Consider the following 21,463-nt stretch of genomic DNA (forward strand, 5'->3'; position numbering starts at 1 on the left):
TAGACTGTCAGTGTTGTTTACATTAGATTATAAATTAATTTTTAAATTTATCATTGAGGGTTGTACATACACTAATCTGTAACAGATCTTGAAGTTTATTTTTAAATTGTCGGAAAATATGAATTAAACAAAATTAGGATGGTACGGTAAACTTACACTAAAGTTTAGTTTAGGTGCAATAGTAATTTTAAAAATAAATAAATAAATAAATGGTATCAGGACCTGGCATAGAGCGATTGTCCTTACTTTCTTTTCTAGGGTCTACTTTCTTACTTCACTTCCTTCTCTAACTTCTTTTCTAAGGGGCTTTCTTTTCCCAACACTCTCTTGCACTTCACGACTCTTGCGCACTTTCTTTACTTTCCTTACTTCTATCTTTTTCTTAAAGCTCAAAAAAAAATGAAGCGGTACAAAAAATGTATTAAGATATATGTGTTGTGTATTATTGTAATTTACCGTACTTCTAATAAAAATAATTTAAAAAAAAAATAAAGTTTAGTTTAGTTTAGAGATACAGCGCAGAAACAGGCCCTTCAGCCTGCCGAGTCTGCACCGACCAGCGATCCCCGCACACTAGCACTATCCTAGTCACACTCGGGACAATTTTACATTTATACCAAGTCAATTGACCTATAAACCTGTACAACTTTGGAGTGTGGGAGGAAACCGAAGATCTCGGAGAAAACCCACGCAGGTCACGGGGAGAACGTACAGGCTCCGTACAGGCAGCACCCGTAGTCGGGATCGAACCCGGGTCACCGGCGCTGTGAGGCAGCAACTCTACCGCTGCACCATCATGGTGGTTTGATCGTACAGCAAGGAAATCTAAAATCTGTCATGGTTTAACAGCAAATTTCCAGCAGTTTTGCAATCTCAGCCACAAATGTAGTTCTTAATTGCAAACCCTGTGATAAGGATTTAAATGTAATGGCTTTAGACTTTAGGCTTTAGAGATACAGCGCGGAAACAGGCACCTCGGTCCACCGAGTCCGCACCGACCAGCGATTCCCACACACTAGCACTATCCTACACACAAGGGACAATTTACAATTTTACCGAAGCCAATCAACCTGCAAACCTGTACGTCTTTGAAGGAAACCTGGGCACCCAGAGAAAGCCCACGTGGTCACACGGGAGAATGTACAAACTCCGTACCCATAGTCAGGATCGAACCCAGGTTTCTGGCGCTATAAGGCAACATCGCTACTGCTGCACCACCGTGCCACCCTCGAATGAAAAAGGATATCAATTATGGACAATCAGTCCATAAATACAGGGAGAAGCTATTCCTGCTAAATTCTTTTGTTATGGGATAGTTCATGAAATGATGTTAGCTTACCTCAGAGTGTGAGTTGTTGATGTGATATTTCACTCCACTTTCCGAGCTAAACTCCTTCTGACAAATCAAACATCTGTATTTCCCGACTAGGTGCTCGCCCTGCCACAAAACAGATTATCACATTTTTTTTTTTTAAACTGTAAATCGCAGAAATGCCGCAAGACTTCACCCCGAGGTCTGCATTTAAGAGGCATCCTTGCATCTCTGCATTGTCGGTAGGGATTGTGCAGTAACGGCTAAAAAACAGCAGAAACTAACTAAACACACTGTGTGGTATGTGTACTAATCACTCAACAGAGTGGAGCAGAAATTCCACATAAGGGAGGCACAAATGTCAGTTTACATAAACTAAACCACACCTGATCAGTAGGTCGGAGTGTTACTATTTGAAGAAGGGTCTCGCCCCGAAACGTCAGTCTGAAGCAGGGTCTCGACCCTTCCCGATGTTCCCTGTGTTGGGGTAGTTCAAAACCAGAGGCCACTGTTTAAGAATAAGGGGTCGGTCATTTAGAACGGAGATGAGGAAAAACCTTTTCACACAGAGAGTTGTGAATCTATGGAATTCTCTGTCTCAGAGGGCAGTGGAGGCTGGTTCTCTGGATGCTTTCAAGAGAGAGCTAGACAGAGCTCTTAAAGATAGCGGAGTCAATGGATCTGGGGAGAAAGCAGGAACGGGGTATTCATTGTGGATGATCAGCCATGATCACAGTGAATGGCGGTGCTGGCTCGAGGGGCCGAATGGCCTACTCCTGCACCTATTGCCTATTGACCATAAAAACGTCAATCTGAAGAAGGGTCTCGTCCCGAAACGTCACCCATTCCTTCTACCCAGAGACGCTGACTGTCCCACTGAGTTACTCCAGCATTTTGTGTCTATCCCCCGTGTAAACCAGCATCTGCAGTTCCTTGCTACACGTGTGATTATTTAACGGGGTGCGTCTGTTACGCACCCCGTTAAATCTACCCTATATATTCCCCTCATGATCGTATACACGTCTATAAGATCATCCCTCATCCTCCTGCGCTCCAAGGAATACAGTCCTAGCCTGCCCAACCTCTCCCTATAGCTCAGGCCCGAAATCCTCGTAAATCTTCTCTGCACTCTTTCCAGATTAACAATATCTAATTAATTAATTTCAGGTTGTTCTTGCTTTCTCCCTCCTTCCCCTCCCCTTCCCAGCTCTCCCACAGCCTACTGTCCCCACCTCTTCCTTTCTTCTTCACCCCCCCCCCCCCACCCCCACATCAGTCTGAAGAAGGGTCTCGACCCGAAACGTCACCTATTCCTTCGCTCCATAGATGCTGCCTCACCCGCTGAGTTTCTCCAGCATTTTTGTCTACCTTGCAGCTTAACAACATCTTTCCTCCAGAAGGGTGACCGAAACTGAACACAAATGTGGCCTCACCAGCATCTTGTGCAGCTGTGATATAATGTCCTCACATCTGCTTTGCTCCAGATTCCAACATCTGCAATCCGACTTGTTTGGGCTTCCATGCCCCCTACTGGATGTCTAGAGAGTGACACACGAGGACTCCACAGAAGCACCAATGCATCTCTGGATCTCAGCACTTTGCATCTCTGTCATATTAACATCTTCCTCCCCTCCAATGTAAGTAAAAGAATGCTACACGACCTTACAATTCTAATGCCCCTGTCCCACTTAGGAAACCTGAACGGAACCCTCTGGAGACTTTGTGCACCACCCAAGGTTTCCGTGCGGTTCCCAGAGGTTCCCGGAGGGTTTTTGTCAGTCTCCCTACCTGCTTCCACTACCTGCAACCTCCGGCAACCACCTGCAACCTCCGGGAACCACACGGAAACCTTGGGTGGGGCGCAAAGTCTCCAGAGGTTTCCGTTCGGGTTTCCAAAGTGGGACAGGGGCAATAACCCTAAAGAATGGATGGACTGGGCTTATATTCACTGGAGTTTAGAAGGATGAGAGCGGATCTGATAGAAACATATAAAATTATTAAGGGATTGGAGAGGCTAGATGCAGGAAAAATGTTCCCGATGTTGGGGGAGTCCAGAACCAGGGGTCACAGTTTACGAATAAGGGGTAGGCCATTTACAACTGAGATGAGGACATACTTTTTCACCCAGGGAGTTGTGAATCTGTGGAATTCTCTGCCACAGAGATGGCAGTGGAGGCCAATTCACTGGATGGTTTCAAGAGAGAGTTAGATATAGCTAATGGCCCACTCCTGCACCTATTGTCTATTGTCAATCAAATAAGATCAAATAGAACAAGTTGACCTACAACGTTAGGCCGTGCACGCCATACGCAAGAAGAAGAAGGATGAGTTACACCCTGGCCACTCCCTCTCCTCTCCTATCAGGCAAAAGGTACAGAAGTGTGAAAACGCACACTTCCAGGTTCAGGGACACTTTCCTCCCAGCTGTTATTGGGCAACTGAACCATCCTACCACAATAGCTACCTACCTCTTCGTAGACACGCGGACTATCCTTGATCGGAAATGTGGCTTTACCTTGCACTAAACGTTATTCCCTTATCATGTATCTATACACTGTAAATGGCTCGATTGTAATCATGTATTATCTTTCTGTCAACTGGTTAGCACGCAACACAAGCTTTTCACTGTACCTTGGTACATGTGAGAATAAACTCAACTGGAACTGAACTGAAACTGAAGTTTAGTTATTGTTGCTAGACCAAGAAATTCACCTACTAGATCATAATGAGCCAAGCAAACACCTTCACACATTTTTTCCAACTGACCTTAGTACATGTTGCTAGATGAGCCTTCAGTCCAGAAAAACTTGAGTAAATAGCTTCACAATGCTGAAACAAAGAACGTGCAAAATGTTCATTTGTTCTATGTGTCTCTCCATCACCGTCTCTATCTCTCTAATTCATCCGGTCAGGCAGCATCTCTGGGGAAAAGGAATAGGTGACGTTTCCCTTTCCTCTGACTCTCAGTCTGAAGAATGGTGTCAACCCGAAGCGTCAACTATTCCTTTTCTCCAGAGACGCTGCTTGCCCCGCTGAATTACTCCAGCTTTTAATGTCAATGTTCGGATTAATCCGGCATCTGCATTCCTACACACACACACACACACACACACACACACACACACACACACACACACATGTGTGTGTGTGTGTGTGTGTGTGTGTGTGTATTTTCATCAGACACAACAGTGGTGAGTTGTGGATAATATTGTGATGCAGACTGAGCAGTAAAAATGAGGCTCAGAGAGGGAAGATACTTTTCTTGCTGTCTGCTCTGAAGCTGGTTCCAATGATGAGCAAGGCAGCAACGAAATAATTCATGACTGCAAACCATCCTTAACATTCATACTATTGTTTGCTTTTATGCGTGGGTGTATATATAAGTGAGTATATATATATATTAAAATGTGCGCGTATGTGTATATATACACACACTGAACTTGGTTTTCCTCGTTTATTATATTGGTTACCTACAGTGTACCATGTTTCCATATTCTGTTGTGCTGCTGCAAGTAAGGATTTCATTGTTCTACCTGGGACATATGACAATAGGACACTCTTGACCCTTGACACCAGGTGTGCTTGCCCCTATTTGCTCCTGAAGTGAACTGAATACCTCAGCAAGTCACCAGTCATGTCGCTGTGGACTGGGATCGGGCAAGGAAGGAAATGTCCTTCCCAAAAAGACATCGTCATATTGAATCTGATGTCCTTTTGCTGGCTGCTCCAAACACAGGGACACAAGCAACATTGGGGTGAGTTTGAAGTTAGAAAACGACATTGTGTAGAAAAAGATGTAGATAAGATGTGGTTTCATTTCGTTTAGAGATACAGCACGGAAACAGGCCCTTCGTCCCACCGGGTCCGCGCCGACCAGCGATCCCCGCACACTTACACCATCCTACACCCACTGAGGACAATTTTTACATTTACCAAGCCAATTGACCTACAAACCTGTACGTCTTTGGCGTGTGGGAGGAAACCGACAATCTCGGAGTCCGTAGGAGGTCGTAGATATATCGTAGCGGCTCGTTATGCCGGCCGTAGGTACTCGTGGCATCAGGTAAGTCTGGACGTTTTTTCCAGCCCGATAAAAAATGTCCACGAGTAATAAAATGGTCGGGATGAAAGAAATTGCAACTTTTTACCCGTAAGGAGGGCATCGAAATAGTCGTGGGAATACGTAGACATACTCATAGGAGTTTGTAGGAGTTTGTGAACATAGTCGTGGAAGGTCGTAGGAGTTCGCAGATCACCACGATCGTGATTTTTTTTTTAGGTTCTTTAAACTCGGCAGAGGTTTTGAATTAAGTTGTGAAAGTATACAGGCCCTTTTAGGCAGCAACTCTACCGCTGCGCCACAGTGCCACCCTGCTGGAGATGCTGTGTATTATTTTAAGGAGAGCGTTTATAACAGCAGTTTTAAGAGTGGATGGAGAAAAACGTCAACAGGACCCAGTAGCGTGGGAACTGAGAGCGGAGGTTGGGTGGTTAATTTGCTGGAAATTGGGTCAAGGAAGGTATACCAAAGATAGAACGGGAGAGTCAGGAGTGAAATAAGATAACACAAAACACCGCTGATGTAGTGATGGAAATATCGAAAATAAAACCAGTGCTGCTTTAACTTACGTTATTTGGGCAGCAGATCTGACCATTTTCTTTGACTTCATTTTTCCAACTTTCCAGTTGTGTGGGGTTGAACGTGGGGAATCCAGGACGGGTGTACTTAAGCTGCATCAAAAAAAGAAAGAAGATTTCACTAAGGTAGACACCAAATGCTGGAGTATCTCAGCAGGGCAGGCAGCGTCTCTGGAGAGAAGGAACGGGTGACGTTTCGGGCCGAGACCCTTCTTCAGGCTGGATGAAGGGTCTCGACTCGAAACGTCATCCTTTCCTTCTCTCCAGAGAGGCTGCCTGTCCCGCTGAGTTATGGGCCTGTCCGACATGGGCGACTGTTTAGGCGACTGCCAGGGACTAGTTTTAATGGAATTCACCTATGACACCTGGTGATAACCTACAACAACACCTACGACAGCAACAATTGTCAGCGAAAAAATGTCAACATGTTATTTTAGAACGAGGCAAGATGGCGCCCAAGCCAGACGACTCTTTGCGTGTTAGTTTTTCAACAGTGTGAAAAATTTCCAAGAGTAAAAAAACACTCGTGATGAAGTACCACGAGTTTGTTTTTTTTTTTAAACTTGGGAGAGCTCCTGAGTAGACTCGCTTCGTGGGACAGGGGGCTTAGTGGGATAGTGGACCAAGGGGAAACAGCTTTTACAGATATGTTCCCAACACTTTGACAGAGAAATAACTCCCATCTTCGAAAGGAGATGAGGAGGAATTTCTTTAGTCAGAGGGCGGTGAATCTGTGGAATTCATTGCAACAGAAGACTCTGGAGGCCAAGTTAATGGATATTTTTAAGGTGGAGATTGATAGGATCTTGAATAGTACGGGTGTCAGGAGTTATGGGGAGAAGGCAGGAGAATGGGGTTGAGAGGGAGAGATAGATCAGCCATGATTGAATGGCGGAGTACACTCAATGGGCCAAATGGCCTAATTCTGCTCCAAGAACATCTGAACTGATGAACATTTTTTAATTGGAGTTGCATTAACAATTATCATGGCACCTTAATTGAAATAAATAGGCTCTTACTCGCTTGATGTCCGGGACTAGGTCATCTTTATTTCTTCTTCTAGTCCAAAGTTTTGACAGCTCATCCTCGGCAATATCTTGGAGATGGAAGACAGCCACTTGTGCAGATCTACGGCGAATACGCCCACTCGGAGTCTTCTCAAATGAATTCTCCAACTCTTCATCAACCGATTTGTGATCAGAATCATCAGTTACCTGAACGGTATTTCATTGGAATAGCTATCATCAATGTCATCGCTTCAAAAACACATACTATCCATTTCTCCCCTATTACTAAGGTAGACGCAAAAGCTGGAGTAACTCAGCGGGACGGGCAGCATCTCTGGAGAGAAGGAATGGGTGACGTTTCGGGTCGAGACCCTTCTTCAGACTGGTTAGGGATAAGGGAAACGAGAGATATAGATGGAGTTACTCCAGCTTTTTGTCTTATCTTCGGTTTAAACCAGCACCTGCAGTTCCTGCTTGCACATCTCTCTGATCACTTAATTGATACATAGCTCATTGATACATGATTCATACTTCACATAGAGTGGCGCATTGGCGCAGCTGTGGTGCTGCTGTCTCACCGCGCCCGAGACCCAGGTTCCATCCTGACCTTGGATGATGGAGTTTGCACGTTCTCCATGTGACCACATCAGTTACCTCTATTGGCCTCTGTAAATTGCCCCCTTGGTTTGTAAGGAGTGTGTTTGAAAGTGAGATAACAGAACTAGTGTGAATGGGTGATGATTGGTCGGCATGGACTCAGTGGGCCGAAGGGCCTGTTTCCTTGCTGAATCTCTAAATGAAACTGAAGAAGGGTTTCGGCCCAAAACGTCGCCTATTTCCTTCGCTCCATAGATGCTGCTGCACCCGCTGAGTTTCTCCAGCATTTTTGTCTACCTTCGATTTTCCAGCATCTGCAGTTCCTTCTTAAACAAATAGTTCCTATAGATGTGATTCTTCTCTGAGATGAGAACGAACTGCATATTACAATAACATGCAAGTAAAGTGCTGGAAGAACTCAGCAGGTCAGGCAGCATCTGTGGGGAAAATGGATAGGAAACATTTCAGGTGGAGGTTCTTCAAGACAAATTGTAAGTTAATCTGCAAATTGTACTTGTTAATTCACAGATCGGTTTATTATAAATCATAATCCCTCAATCAAGTGTGTTTAGGCATTTTTGGAGAATAGGATTCGCTACAGTGTTTAAGAAGGAACTGCAGATGCTGGAAAATCGAAGGTAGACAAAAAAGCTGGAGAAACTCAGTGGGTGCAGCAGCATCTATGGTGCGAAGGAAATAGGCAACGTTTCGGCCCGAAACCCAAAGGGTTTCGACCCGAAACGTTACCTATTTCCTTTGGGTTTCGGCCCGAAACGTTGCCTATTTCCTTCGCTCCATAGATTCGCTACAGTAATTGATGAGGAACTGGTGCTTTGCCAAATAAAGTCGGAAAGAAAGATTATAAAACTCTGATCAACTCTGCCAATGTTGTTTGCATTCTGTGTTTAATTTCTGCAGTTGGCCCCGTACCTACAAATATCTGACCTGGGAATAATAGTACACCAAGTCAATGTGGCAGAAGCATGTTTACTAAGATTGTGTTGTAAGATTAATGTTTCTGCTGCATAAACTTTGCAGAATGTAAGATATCCTTGATAATTCCCATGGAAACATCCTTTCTTTAATAATAGTAGTCTTTCTTCCCAAGTAAAGGTCAAGTCCTAATTTTTTTTTAGAGATACAGCACGGAAACAGGCCTTTCAGCCCACCGAGTCTGCAGTGACCAGCGATCCCCGCACACTAACACTATCCTACACACACTAGGGGCAATTTACATTTATACCATGCCAATTAACCTACAAACCTGTGTTTAAGAAGGAACTGCAGATGCTATTCGCTCCATAGATGCTGCTGCACCCGCTGAGTTTCTCCAGCTTTTTTGTGAACCTACAAACCTGTATGTCTTTGGAGTGTAGGAGGAAACCGAAGATCTCGGAGAAAACCCACGCAGGTCATGCGGAGAACGTACATACTCCGTACAGACAGCACCCGTAGTCGGGATCGAACCCGAGTATCTGGCGCTGTACGCGCTGTAAGGCAGCAACTCTACCGCTGCGCCACCGTGCCGCCCCGAAACTTAATCTAAGGCCTAACTGGAAGGGAGGGCTGCACTTTGAGTTGCATTTTCTGTGAAGATGTTAAACCAGGGGCTTGGAATTAATGTCTGGCACCATTCCGAGGACATTTTCCAGAGCCTTTATTGGATAGCATTTCGCCCATATAACTAAAGCTAAGTGTTAAGTTATATCTCATTTGTTCTGGCCGTTTCCTACTTCTGGTTCCTGCACTCCCCCACCCCCGCCCTCTATTTTCAGTCTGAAGAAGGGTTTCGACCTGAAATGTCACCCGTCCTTTTTCTCCAAGTTGTGCACGCCAGGTTGATTGCATTCATCGAAACAGGGCGGACCACGTGAAGGTTGCAATCTCCCACCCCCATGCCAACCAAGATGCCCCACCTAAGCTAATCCTGTTTGCCCACATTTGCCCCATGTCCCTCTAAACCTTACCTATCCATGCAACACCCATTCCTTCTCCCCAGAGATGCTGCCTGCTCCGCTGAATTACCCCAGCATTTTTGTGTCTATCTAAGTCCTCTGGTTCTTGATTCCAAGCCCCTGGATAAACGACATTGTACGTTCACCCTTCATCAGTCCCCTCATGAGTTTCTAGGCTTCTATTAAGATCATCCCTTAGCCTTCTGCGCTCCAAGGAATAAAGTCCTAGCCTGCCTAATCCCTGTGAACAATTATCCACAGTGTAAATACAAGAACTCTTACCTCTGTATGTTCACATTTCACATGATTGTCGTGACCAGCCTTTGATTTGTATTCTTTCTCACAATGCTCACAAATGAAAACAGCTTTTTCAATATCTTCCGGTTCTTTCCCACACCTTTTTAGATGATATTGGTAGCCCATTAGGCTGGTAAATGTTGTTATGCATCCCTAGGAAGACAATATATGTAAAGACAGTGCCACAAATCCAGAGACAGGCCCACGGAATATTTTTTCAGATTACTCTGTTATAGTTTTTTATTTCATAATTGCTTCCAATCAGAAACTACGAAACATGTAGTATTATTATTATTATTAATTAATTGATTTTTAAATATGGTAGAAGTGTTGGGGAAAAGGGGTGAGATTTAATAAGTTATTCTTCTTCTCACTCCTTTTCGAGCTTGTACAGACACAGAGTTGGACATTGGAACTTTGCTTTTGTTCTTTTCATTGCTTTGTAAATATTGATTGTAATGTCCAATTGTTTGATAATTTCGATTTTGTTACTATTAATGTCTTTAATGTCTTTACTTGTTCGGAATAAATAAATAAATAAATAAATAAATGAATGAATGGATAAATAAATAAATAAATAAATAAATAGATAAATAAATAAATAAATGAATAAATAGATAAATAAATATACAGTGGCTTGCAAAAGTTTTCGTACCCCTTGAACTTTTCCACATTTTGTCACGTTACAACCACAAACGTAAATGTATTTTATTGGGATTTTATGTGATAGACCAACACAAAGTGGTGCATAATTGTGAAGTGGAAGGAAAATGATACATGGTTTTCAAATTTTTTTACGTGATAAAATGTGGAAAAGTTCAAGGGGTATGAAAACTTTTGCAAGCCACTGTATATAACTTAAAACGATAAATGATATCAATGTAATTTCCGGGTGGTGCAGTCGTGCAACAATAGAGTTGCTGCCTTACAGTGCCAGAGGATACAATCCTGACCGCGGGTGCTGTCTGTATGGAGTTTGTACGTTCTCCCCGTGACCTGCGTGGGTTTTCTCCGGGTGCTACGGTTTCCTCCCACACTCCAAAGACGCACAGGTTTGTAGGTTAATTTTGCTTCGTTAAAAATTATAAATTGCCCCTCATATGTAGGATAGTGTTAGTCTACGGGGTGATCGCCAGTCAGAGTGGACTCGGTGCGTGGAAGGGCCTGTTTCCGCGCTGTATTTCTGAAGTCTAAACGATGCCTCTGCTATTGAGGGGTTTGTGATTGTTGCCATGTGGTTCCAACAAGCAAGAACAACTATTCCCACTATTAACCCCAATAACTATCCAAAATATCCATTTTGAGAAGCAAATTCAGCATTAACCTTCCATTTAAAAAAAATTTAGAACGAATTTCACCTCATTGGGGCATTTTAGTTTTCCCATTTGTTTAAGAACACTTCGGAGTCTGTCACGTTCCTGCTGTTCATCCAGTAACTTCTCTGTGTTCATCACAGGCTGAAAGATAGGCCATGAAATATCTTGCTTTAATCTAACTTCAGAATTTCTCGTTTCCATTTTATTATTTCATCCATTGTGTACTGTGTTTATGTTCATAGAAGTCATAGGAGCAGAAGTAAGCCATTCGGCGCATCGTGTCTACTAGGCTGTTAGGTCATGGCTGATCTATCTCTCCCTCTCAACCCCATTCTCCTGCTTTCTCCCCATAATCCCTGGCACCCGTACTAATCAAGAACCTGTGAATCGCCACCTTAAACATACCCATTGACTTGGTCTCCACAGTCGTCTATGGCAACAAATTCCAAGATTCACCACCCTCTAATGAAATTCCTCCTCATTTGCCTTCGAAAGGTATGCCCTTTTATAACAAGGCTATGACCCTTGGTCTTGGACTCTCCCACTAGTGGAAACATCCTCTCCACATCCACTAGTGGGAGAGTCTTTCACTATTCAGTAAGTTTCAGTGAGGTGTTCCCTTCATCCTTCTAAACTCCAGCGAGTACAGGCCCAGTGCCGTTAAAGTTTTGGTCTCCATTGCGTATAGTTTTGGTCTCCTAATCTGAGGAAAGACATTCTTGCCATAGAGGGCGTACAGAGAAGATTCACCAGACTGATTCCTGGGATGTCAGGACTTTCATATGAAGAAAGACTGGATAGATTTGGTTTGTACTCGCTAGAATTTAGAAGATTGAGGGGGGATCTGCTATGGGTGTCATGGTACACCAGTCATTGAAAGTAGGCATGCAGGTGCAGCAGGCAGTGAAGAAAGCGAATGGTATGTTAGCTTTCATAGCAAAAAGATTTGAGTGTAGGAGCAGGGAGGTTCTACTGCAGTTGCACAGGGTCTTGGTGAGACCACACCTGGAGTATTGCGTACAGTTTAGGTCTCCAAATCTGAGGAAGGACATTATAGCCATAGAGGGAGTGCAGAGAAGGTTCACCAGACTGATTCCTGGGATGTCAGGACTTTCATATGAAGAAAGACTGGATAGACTTGGCTTATACTCGCTAGAATTTAGGAGATTGAGAGGGGATCTTATAGAAACGTACAAAATTCTTATGGGGTTGGACAGGCTAGATGCAGGAAGATTGTTCCCGATGTTGGGGGAGTCCAGGACAAGGGGTCACAGCTTAAGGATAAGGGGGAAATCCTTTAGGACCGAGATGAGAAGAAACTTTTTCACACAGAGAGTGGTGAATCTCTGGAACTCTCTGCCACAGAGGGTAGTTGAGGCCAGTTCATTGGCTATATTTAAGAGGGAGTTAGATGTGGCCCTTGTGGCTAAAGGGATCAGGGGGTATGGAGAGAAGGCAGGTACGGGATACTGAGTTGGATGATCAGCCATGATCATATTGAATGGCGGTGCAGGCTCGAAGGGCCGAATGGCCTACTCCTGCACCTATTTTCTATGTATCTATGTATCTATGATCTTATAGAAACTTACAAAATTCTTAAGGGGTTGGACAGGCTAGATGCAGGAAGATTGTTCCCGATGTTGGGGAAGTCCAGAACAAGGGGTCACAGTTTAAGGATAAGGGGGAAATCTTTTAGGACCGAGATGAGGAAAACATTTTTCACACAGGGAGTGGTGAATCTCTGGAATTCTCTGCCACAGAAGGTAGTTGAGGCCAGTTCATTGGCTATATTTAAGAGGGAGTTAGATGTGGCCCTTGTGGCTAAAGGGATTATGGGGTATGGAGAGAAGGCAGGTACAGGATACTGTTGGATGATCAGCCATGATCATATTGAATGGCGGTGCAGGCTCGAAGGGCCGAATGGCCTACTCCTGCACCTATTTTCTATGTTTCTATGTTTCTAAACGCTCATCATATGTTAACCCAGTTTACAGACATGTGAGGCTGCTGCACAGAAGAATCTTGTTGTTCCTGAAATATGTGTAAAAAGGAAACATTTGTAACTTTGTCGTGCCCTTTATGTGGTGACACTTTACATACCCCGGGCATGCAAAACAAATTATCTCACTGTGACTTGTCACAAGTGACATTAAAGTATCATTCATTAATTCATTCATTAATTCATTCATTAATTAATCCATTCATTCATTCAGTCATTCATTCATTCATTCACTCATTCACTCATTCATTCATTCATTCATTCATTCATGCATTCATTCATTCATTCACTCATTCATTCATTCACTCATTAATTAATTAATTAATTAATTCAGTCATTCATTCATTCATTCATCCATCCATCCATCCATTCATTCATTCATTCATTCATTCATTCATTCATTCATTCATTCATTCATTCATTCAAATACCAGGAGCTACTTTATATAATCTGTGTGTGGTCCCATCAAGGAACCATGTCTGTTGCAATTTGTAGGGCCCGAATATCTTGTTGCCCTCTTCCAGCAGGTAAGATTTATCGAAGAGAGCTGAAATTTACCAAATTAACTTGGGACGGGTGTACAGGTCCACCACTGATTTTCCGGCACCTTTGGTTCCAGAGCCTTTCCGGATTGTCCATGTTGCTGGACCAAACAGAGGTCACGGCCTCCGAGAGGAGTCCATCGGTACCGGAACGTTCCGCCTTGGCCGAGATACCGTCCCGCAAAGTCCGGCCTCGGCGGTCGGCTATGGGAACAGATCTGCCAGCTCAGGCCGGGCCGGAGATCCAGAGCCCCGGCCGCAGGTGGCAAATTCCACCCGCCGATCGGCCGCGGAGGTCCCAATGAGGTCGAGATCGGCCGCCTCACCCAGTCTAGGGGACACATTTGCGGGGGGAGTTCTGGGGGGGGGGGGGATATAAAGTACATTTTCATGATTTTTTCTGGATTAAAGGAAGTGCCGGACCACGAGTTGCCGGAAAACCGGTGGTGGACCTTGTATTAATTAGCATAAAGACAAAGATAAAGACAAAGTAGATGTCATCAACTTACTTTATTGTTGTGTTCTGCCAGCATGTGATACTTCAGACCAGCTTTAGATTTAAACTGCTTGCCGCAATGTTGGCATTTCAATGCATCCTGCAACTGCAAGCAATAAAGCAAAGTGTTTACCCAACTAGTAACATTGCCTCGTATTCTCGTATCACAACCGTCGCAGATCATCTCAAAGAATTAACTCTAATTCTGCAAGAAAATCTATATAAAATAAATAACGTAGCTATTAACGTAGTAATACGTAATAATGTAGATATGTCGTAGCGGCTCGTTCTGTCAGCCGTGGGTACTCGGGGCATCAGGTAAATCGGGACGTTTTTTCCAGCATGACGAAAAATGTCCTCGAGTAAAAAGATAGTCGGGAGGAGAAAAATTGCAACATTTAATGCCCCGAGTCCCTACAGCTGACATAACGAGCCGCTACGATATATCTACGGCCTCCTACGGACCTGTTACGAACATTCTCCGAGTTTGAATCAAGGGGAAAACTCGGGAGAATTCGTGAAAGTGGGACAGGCCCTTTAAGAGCGTGGAGCGATTGTAATATGTGTTTGCAGATCTGCTTCTGCGGCGAGCGCGCCAAGAGTCGCCTGGGTTGGCCGCCATCTTGGAATGCAAACCTATTCTCAGATACGGATCCCAAGTTCCCTTCCGGGAGACTACGGAGACAAATCCTTGGTGTTGCGGGAAACTATTAGGAATGCAGTTTTCATTTCCTGGTGCAGAAACACATTCTAATCAAGACAAGACAAGAGTCACTTCAGTTCAAAGAGGTTCAACTAATTACAGTACTGTCAAATGTAGCCCATTAGGCTGGTAAATATAGATTAATGAAACCCTTTAATTACGGGTCGCGAATTATCCAAGTGATTGGGATACCAATCCATCAAGTTAATTGAAAAAAAACCCTGGAGTCTGCCTTGGGTTAATTCGGCGCGAGATTGCTGCAGGAACTGCTCACTAGCTTTATGTTATCCTGCTACATTTTTCCTTGCAGTATTGGCCTGCACGGTGACAAGGGAGCAGTGGCGTAGTGGTAGAGTTGCTGCCCCACACAGCCAGAGACCCTGGTTCGATCCTGACTATGGGTGCTGTCTGTATGGAGTTTTACGTTCTCCCCATGGCCAGCGTGGGCTTTCCCCGGGTGCTGTGGTTTCCTCCCTCATTCCAAAGACGTAGATTTGTAGGCTAATTGGCTTGGTATGATTATATATTGTCCCTAGTGTGTTGGATACTTGGGCGTCATTTGCGCGTCACGACGCACGTGATGCGCGCATGATGCGCATTACGCGCGCATGGTGCGTGGTGATGTAGGCAGTGACGCGCAGTCGCGCGCGGCGCCCTAGGATTTTGGGATGTACAAAATCTTCGCGCGCCATCTGCGTGATGAGCAAATGATGCCCAAGCGGGAGAGGCCCTTCAGTGTGCTGGGATCGCTGATCGGCGTGGACCCGGCGAGCCGAAGGGCCTGTTTCCGTTCTATATCTCTAAACTAAACAAAATGACACTAAATATTGAAAGTGAGACAAGATGGACATTTTATTTGCCAAAAGACACAGGCGCCTTCGTTATTTAGTTTCAAAGTTAGGTCAGTGGAGGAACGTGATCAACAGCCGGAGGAGAGATAGGGACCCGGTAGAGAATTTGAAAGCAGCAGATGGAATCATGAGGGAGGAATGTTGGAACAAGGAACTGCAGGTGCTGGGTTACACAAAAGGACACAAAGTGCTGGAGTAACTCAACGGAGGGCAGGCAGCATCAAGAACATGGATGGGTGATGTTTTGGGTTGGGATCTTTCTTTAGACTGAGGAAGGAAGGTGACCCACATATTCACCATGATAGTCTGATCAAATAAGCAAGTCATACACGTTAAGGGCCCAAAGCCAAATGAGCTCCCAATCCACTGTCTACAATTGATGTAAGGCATTCCTTCATCCTGCCCACTAACTGCACTCGTGGTGAAATTGGAGTTTAGAAAGTGTAGGCAGAATGTCCTGAATCATTCCCAATTCCCTAGTTTACTGCCTCCCTTCTCCGAGATCTCAATTTGGAAAGGGTTCTGCATTTGAGCATCTCGCTTGTGTGGACAATTGACAGTTTTTTTTACCGAAGCCAATTAACCTACAAACCTGTACGTCTTTGGAGTGTGGGAAACCGGAGTTCCCAGATAAAACCCGCGCAGGTCACGGGGAGAACATACAAACACCATACAGACAGCACCCGCTGTCAGGATGGAGTCCAGGTCTCTGGCGCTGTGAGGCAGCAACTCTACCGCTGAGCCACCACTGTGTCACTCTGATATATTTGCCATGCACCTCAATTAAGCTGTCCCAACTTGGAAAATCATGGGGCTCGTTTTTTTGTGTTCATTTGGAAGAATGAAGCCTTGCATACCTCCTTGCAAATTTCCAGGTGCTTCTTCAAACCTGCGACAGTCTTTCGGTGCACAGTCACACAGTTAGGACAGATGATCTCTCCTTTCTCTGTAATCTCCTGATGCCACTTTTCTTCCTGGCTACCTGTGATCAGCAGTGTGAGCACAACATTAACAGCAACACGAGGGATCTGTTTCCATCATATTATGCGCATATCAAGTGTTTCATGTTACATAATACATAATATAGCCTTGCTTGTTAATTACTTATTCAATTATTCAATCCAGCTTATCAAAATACTTAGATACAAGTAGCGAGACACAACGTTTCAGAAACATTTTACAGCATTTAAGAAACATTAAGGTACATGGATAGGACAGGTTTGGAGGGATATGGGCCAAACACAGGCAGGTGGGACTAGTGTAGATGGGGCATGTTTCTTGATTAGTACGGGTGTCAGGGGGTCAGGAGTTATTGGGAGAAGGCAGGAGAATGGGGTTGAGAGGGAAAGATAGATCAGCCATGATTGAATGGCAGAGTAGACCTGATGGGCCGAATGGCCAGATTCTGATCCTATCACTTATGACCTTATGTCGGCCGGTGTGGGCAAGTTGGGCCACAGGGCATGTTTCCACACTGTACGACTATAATGGGCCTGTCTCACTTAGACGACTCTGTAGGTGGCTGCCAGGGACTAGTTTAATGGAATTCACCTACGCACCCTACGACAGCACCTATGTCAACCTACGACAGAAAAAATTGTCGCCACTTTTGCCGAAAAAGTTTCAACACGTTGAATATTTTGCGGCAGTCGCCTATTGTCGCCCAAAAAATCGCCTAAGTGGGACAGGCCCATAAGACTCCATGACAAGGAACTGCGTATTCTGGTTTGTACCAAAGATAGACACAAAATGCTGGGGTAACTCAGCAGGTCAGGCAGCATCTCTGGGGAACATGCATAGGCACCATTTTGGGTCGGGACCCTACTTCAGACAAAATACTTATATTGTTTCGTAAGGAACTGCAGATGCCGGTTTATACCAAAGATAGACACAAAGTGCTGGAGTAATTCAGCGGGTCAGGCAGCATCTCTGGAGAAAAGGATGAGCAAAGTTTCGGGTCGGGACCCTTCTTTAGACTGAAAGTAGGAATGTATTCAGGACAAATACTTGCATCCTTGGGATGAATTCACTAATTATTCATTAATCCAGCAAAGGGTACTTTAGACGTCGACACGGTCATGGGGTGATGCCTGTTTGGTGGTGAGTAGTCGCCCAAAGAGTCGTACCTTGTTCTGGTCGCCGCTGGATTTTCAACATTGTGAACATTTTTGCTGCGACTATGACGGGTGCCGGCAAGTCGCCAAAAAAAATTGCGTAAGTGGGACAGGCCCTTTCTATCTGAGCATGTTAAGGTGGAATGAGTCCAGAGAGGATTTACGAGGATGTTGCTGGACTTAAGGGGCTGAGAGGTTGGGCAGTCTAGGGCTATAGTCCTCTAGTCTTATAGATATGCATAGAATATGTATAGAATCATGATGGGAATAGATAGAGTGGATGCACAGTCTTTTACCCAGAGTAGGGGAATCAAAGGTAACGGACATAAGTTGAAGGTGAGGGGGGAAAGCTTGAATAGGAACCACAGGGTCAACATTTCCACACAGAAGTTGGTGGGCAGATGGAAAGGAGGTAGTTGAGGCAGGTACTATATCAATATTTACATGATATTTGGACAGGTACATAGACAGAAAAAGTTCAGAGGGATATGGACCAAATGGAACTAGCAGAGATGGGGCAACTTGGTCAGCATGGGCAAGTTGGGCCGAAGGGCCTGCTTTGATACTGTACAACTCTATGACTCCATTAAACATTTTCACCACAATCACCATTATCTATCTCTGTTTTTTGAATTTTTTAAAGCTGGTTATTTAACTGGCTTTTATGGATGTTAGCATTGTACATCACAAGTTAAAACAACTGCACACAGCTGTCCGATTCAGCAAAAGAACGATGCATAAGACCAGAGCATTGGGAGCTAATGGGATTTTAAACCCAAACAAAGGCAGTAAACAGCTTGAAAATCCAGGCTTTAAAATTCATTAGCTCCCTCTATCCTAGTGAACAACCCACTAGAAGAAAGCGGTATCATTCTTTAAGTATATGAATATAGTTCTGATGATGTGATTTTAAGCTGATGTCTATGTAAGGTAGCGGTTGAAGTGCATGATATTTATTTTTTAATCAAAAATTGTCAGCATGCTGCTATCTTTGCCTGGAGTAAAACAATCTATGAAAGATATACAATAACCCTCATGTGTGTTTTTTATAGAGACATCGCATTTCATCATTTCGTATTGTAGTCAGATATTAGATTATGAAATAGAATTATTATTTGTTGGATACAATCAGTAGATATTACAAAACTGCACAAACAATTCTAGAGGGAAACAAGGAAATGCAGAATGCTGGTTTGTAAAAATAACACAAAGTGCTGGAGTAACTCAGTTGGCCAGGCCAAGGATAATCAGCCACGATCACATCGAATGGCGGTTCTGGCTCGAAGGGCCGAAAGGCCTACTCCTTCACCTATTGTCTATTGTCAACCTGTCTTCTGAACAAGGAATAGACACCAAAAGCTGGAGTAACTCAGCGGGACAGGCAGCATCTCTGGAGAGAAGGAATGGGTGACGTTTTGGGTCAAGACCCTTCTTCAGATCGAACAAGGGTCCCGACCCAAATTGTTGCCTATCCATGCCCTTCTGAGATGCTGCCTGAACCACTGAGTTAGGTCATAAGTGATAGGAGCAGTATTAGGCCATTCGGCCCATCAAGTCTACTCGGCCATTCAATCATGGCTGATCTATCTCTCCCTCCTAACCCCATTCTCCTGCCTTCTCACCGTAACCCCTGACACCCCCTACGTTAGTCCAGCACGTTGTGTTTAAACAATTCTACACTTGGGTTTAGCGAAGTGCCTCAGTATTTTCAGCATGGCTAATCAATAAGACTTTGAAATGCCCTTACCTGGTAAATGCGTGACAGGTTCTTTCTTTACATGGACTCCCACAGGTTTCTGTTGCACATCTTCAGCGCACAAGCTCTTATTTTTCTTCTTGCCTTTTCCCCTTCTCTTGTCATCTGATTTTGACAGGCCTTTAATTAAATGAAGTAATAAATCCACAGAAACCACAGAACACCTTCAGAAAATCATGGCCTTCATCCAACACTATATTTAATTACAGCCTCTGCTATTTCTCAGGGTGTTTTTTTTTTAACCCTAGATTTTCCACTCAAAACTATAGGCATTTTATTAAATCTGTTTGGAATGCATTTTCCAGAGTCCCGTGCTGATATGAAACTAAAGGGCCCTGTCCCACTTACGAGACTTTTTCGGCGACTGCTGGCACCCGTCATACGTCGTTACAGGTCGCCGAAAATTTGCAACATGTTGAAAATCCAGCGGCGACCAGAACAAGGTACGACTCTTTGGGAGACTACTCACGACCGTACAGGCTTCACCCCGCGACATGTCGCCTGTATGGCCGTGAGTCGTCTCCTCAGTCGCCCAAAGAGTCGTAGCGTCTTTCTGGTCGCCGCTGGATTTTCAACATGTTGTTACCTTCTATGTAGGAAGGAACTGCAAATGCTGGTTTAAATCAAAGATAGACACAAAATGCTTGAGTATCTCAGCGGGACATCTCTCCAGTAGCATCTCTGGAGAGAAGGAATGGGTAACATTTCGGGGCGAGACCCTTGGTAGGCCATAAAGTGGTGGTAAACATATAACTATTCACGCACGCTGTAGATCACCACACTGGTCTAGTATTTTTTAACACTTTAACAAGGTGTTGGTGTGCTGTAGAGGCATGTATGATCACAAAAAAAACCTGCTATTTATCCTTCTTAAGTTTCAACATTTAACATGGTCAATTTCCCTCCTGGGATAAATAAAGTTCTATCGTATATCGTGTCGTATGGTATCGAGTAATCCCAATTATATAAAATGAGTTTGAACTAACGGCAGAGTGGCACAGCTGGTAAAGCTGCAGCCTCCCAATACCAGAGACCCGGGTTCAATCCCAATCTCAGATACTGTCTGTGCGGAGTATGCAAGTTCTCGTGGGTTTCCTCCGGGTGCTCCGGTTTCCTCCCACATCCCAAAACGTGCAGGTTTGTCCCTGGCGTGTTGGAAGTGCATGTGAAAGTGGGATGACATACAACTAGTTTGAACAGGTTATCGATGGTTGGCGTGGACTAGGTGGTCTATTTCCATGTTCTATCTTAAAAAAAAATCAATTGATTTGTTCTTTTACCTTTCAGTCCAAAAGTGCCGGATATGGATGGCTGTTCTCCTGTAAACTTCTTAGGTGTCTTCTGTTTCCTCCCTTGCTCAAACAAATTATTGTTAAAAATCAGTGAAGTATTTTTAGTTATACTGTATATTTACCCTAAGTAACATTCAAACACATGCTTTTCAACTGATGCCCAAAATGCTTTCATTTAGTCGAAGCTGTGTTATAATCAGTCAAAAATGTAACAGGTAGGTATAATAGGTAGTCATTTTAAAATATATATTTTTTTTAAAATATCAAAAAAAAGTTAGATAAAGCCATTGGAAGTAGTTAAGAACATCTGAAAGAATTTTACTCAGGTACATTGTTAGGAAAATGTTTAGAAAGTTTAGATAAAATGTTTAGAAGGATACGGGCCAAATGTGGGCAAATTGGACTAGCTTAGATCAAGCATCTTGGTTGGAGTGGACTAGTTGGGCCCAAGGGCTTTTTCCGTGTTGTATGACTTTATGATTCAATGATTGCAATAAACATTGCACAATAACATTATTAACGGTTTTGGCGGCATCACTTTTGAAATTAATCTTGGAATAATTTTGAGGAATAGTATTTCTCATTTTC

At 43.9% G+C, this 21,463-nt stretch overlaps 1 protein-coding gene across 3 annotated transcripts in view; it reads right to left on the minus strand.

Moving 5' to 3' along the window:
- The window catches only part of znf512b (zinc finger protein 512B), a 57,054-nt gene that overhangs the window by 2,574 nt on the left and 33,017 nt on the right, over nucleotides 1–21,463 (minus strand). For all 3 annotated transcript variants that reach the window (XM_033041407.1, XM_033041408.1, XM_033041409.1), the window contains exons 6-15: nucleotides 20,864–20,935; nucleotides 19,575–19,703; nucleotides 16,571–16,695; nucleotides 14,173–14,265; nucleotides 11,165–11,263; nucleotides 9,792–9,959; nucleotides 6,970–7,164; nucleotides 5,942–6,043; nucleotides 4,079–4,141; nucleotides 1,340–1,438 (exon numbers count right to left, since the gene is read on the minus strand). In XM_033041407.1, the coding sequence (XP_032897298.1) occupies nucleotides 1,340–1,438; nucleotides 4,079–4,141; nucleotides 5,942–6,043; nucleotides 6,970–7,164; nucleotides 9,792–9,959; nucleotides 11,165–11,263; nucleotides 14,173–14,265; nucleotides 16,571–16,695; nucleotides 19,575–19,703; nucleotides 20,864–20,935 (1,145 nt within the window). The remainder of the gene's footprint in view (nucleotides 1–1,339; nucleotides 1,439–4,078; nucleotides 4,142–5,941; nucleotides 6,044–6,969; nucleotides 7,165–9,791; nucleotides 9,960–11,164; nucleotides 11,264–14,172; nucleotides 14,266–16,570; nucleotides 16,696–19,574; nucleotides 19,704–20,863; nucleotides 20,936–21,463) is intronic.

Source organism: Amblyraja radiata, chromosome 23 (genome assembly GCF_010909765.2).
Source record: "Amblyraja radiata isolate CabotCenter1 chromosome 23, sAmbRad1.1.pri, whole genome shotgun sequence".
NCBI classification, from domain to species: Eukaryota; Metazoa; Chordata; class Chondrichthyes; order Rajiformes; family Rajidae; genus Amblyraja; species Amblyraja radiata.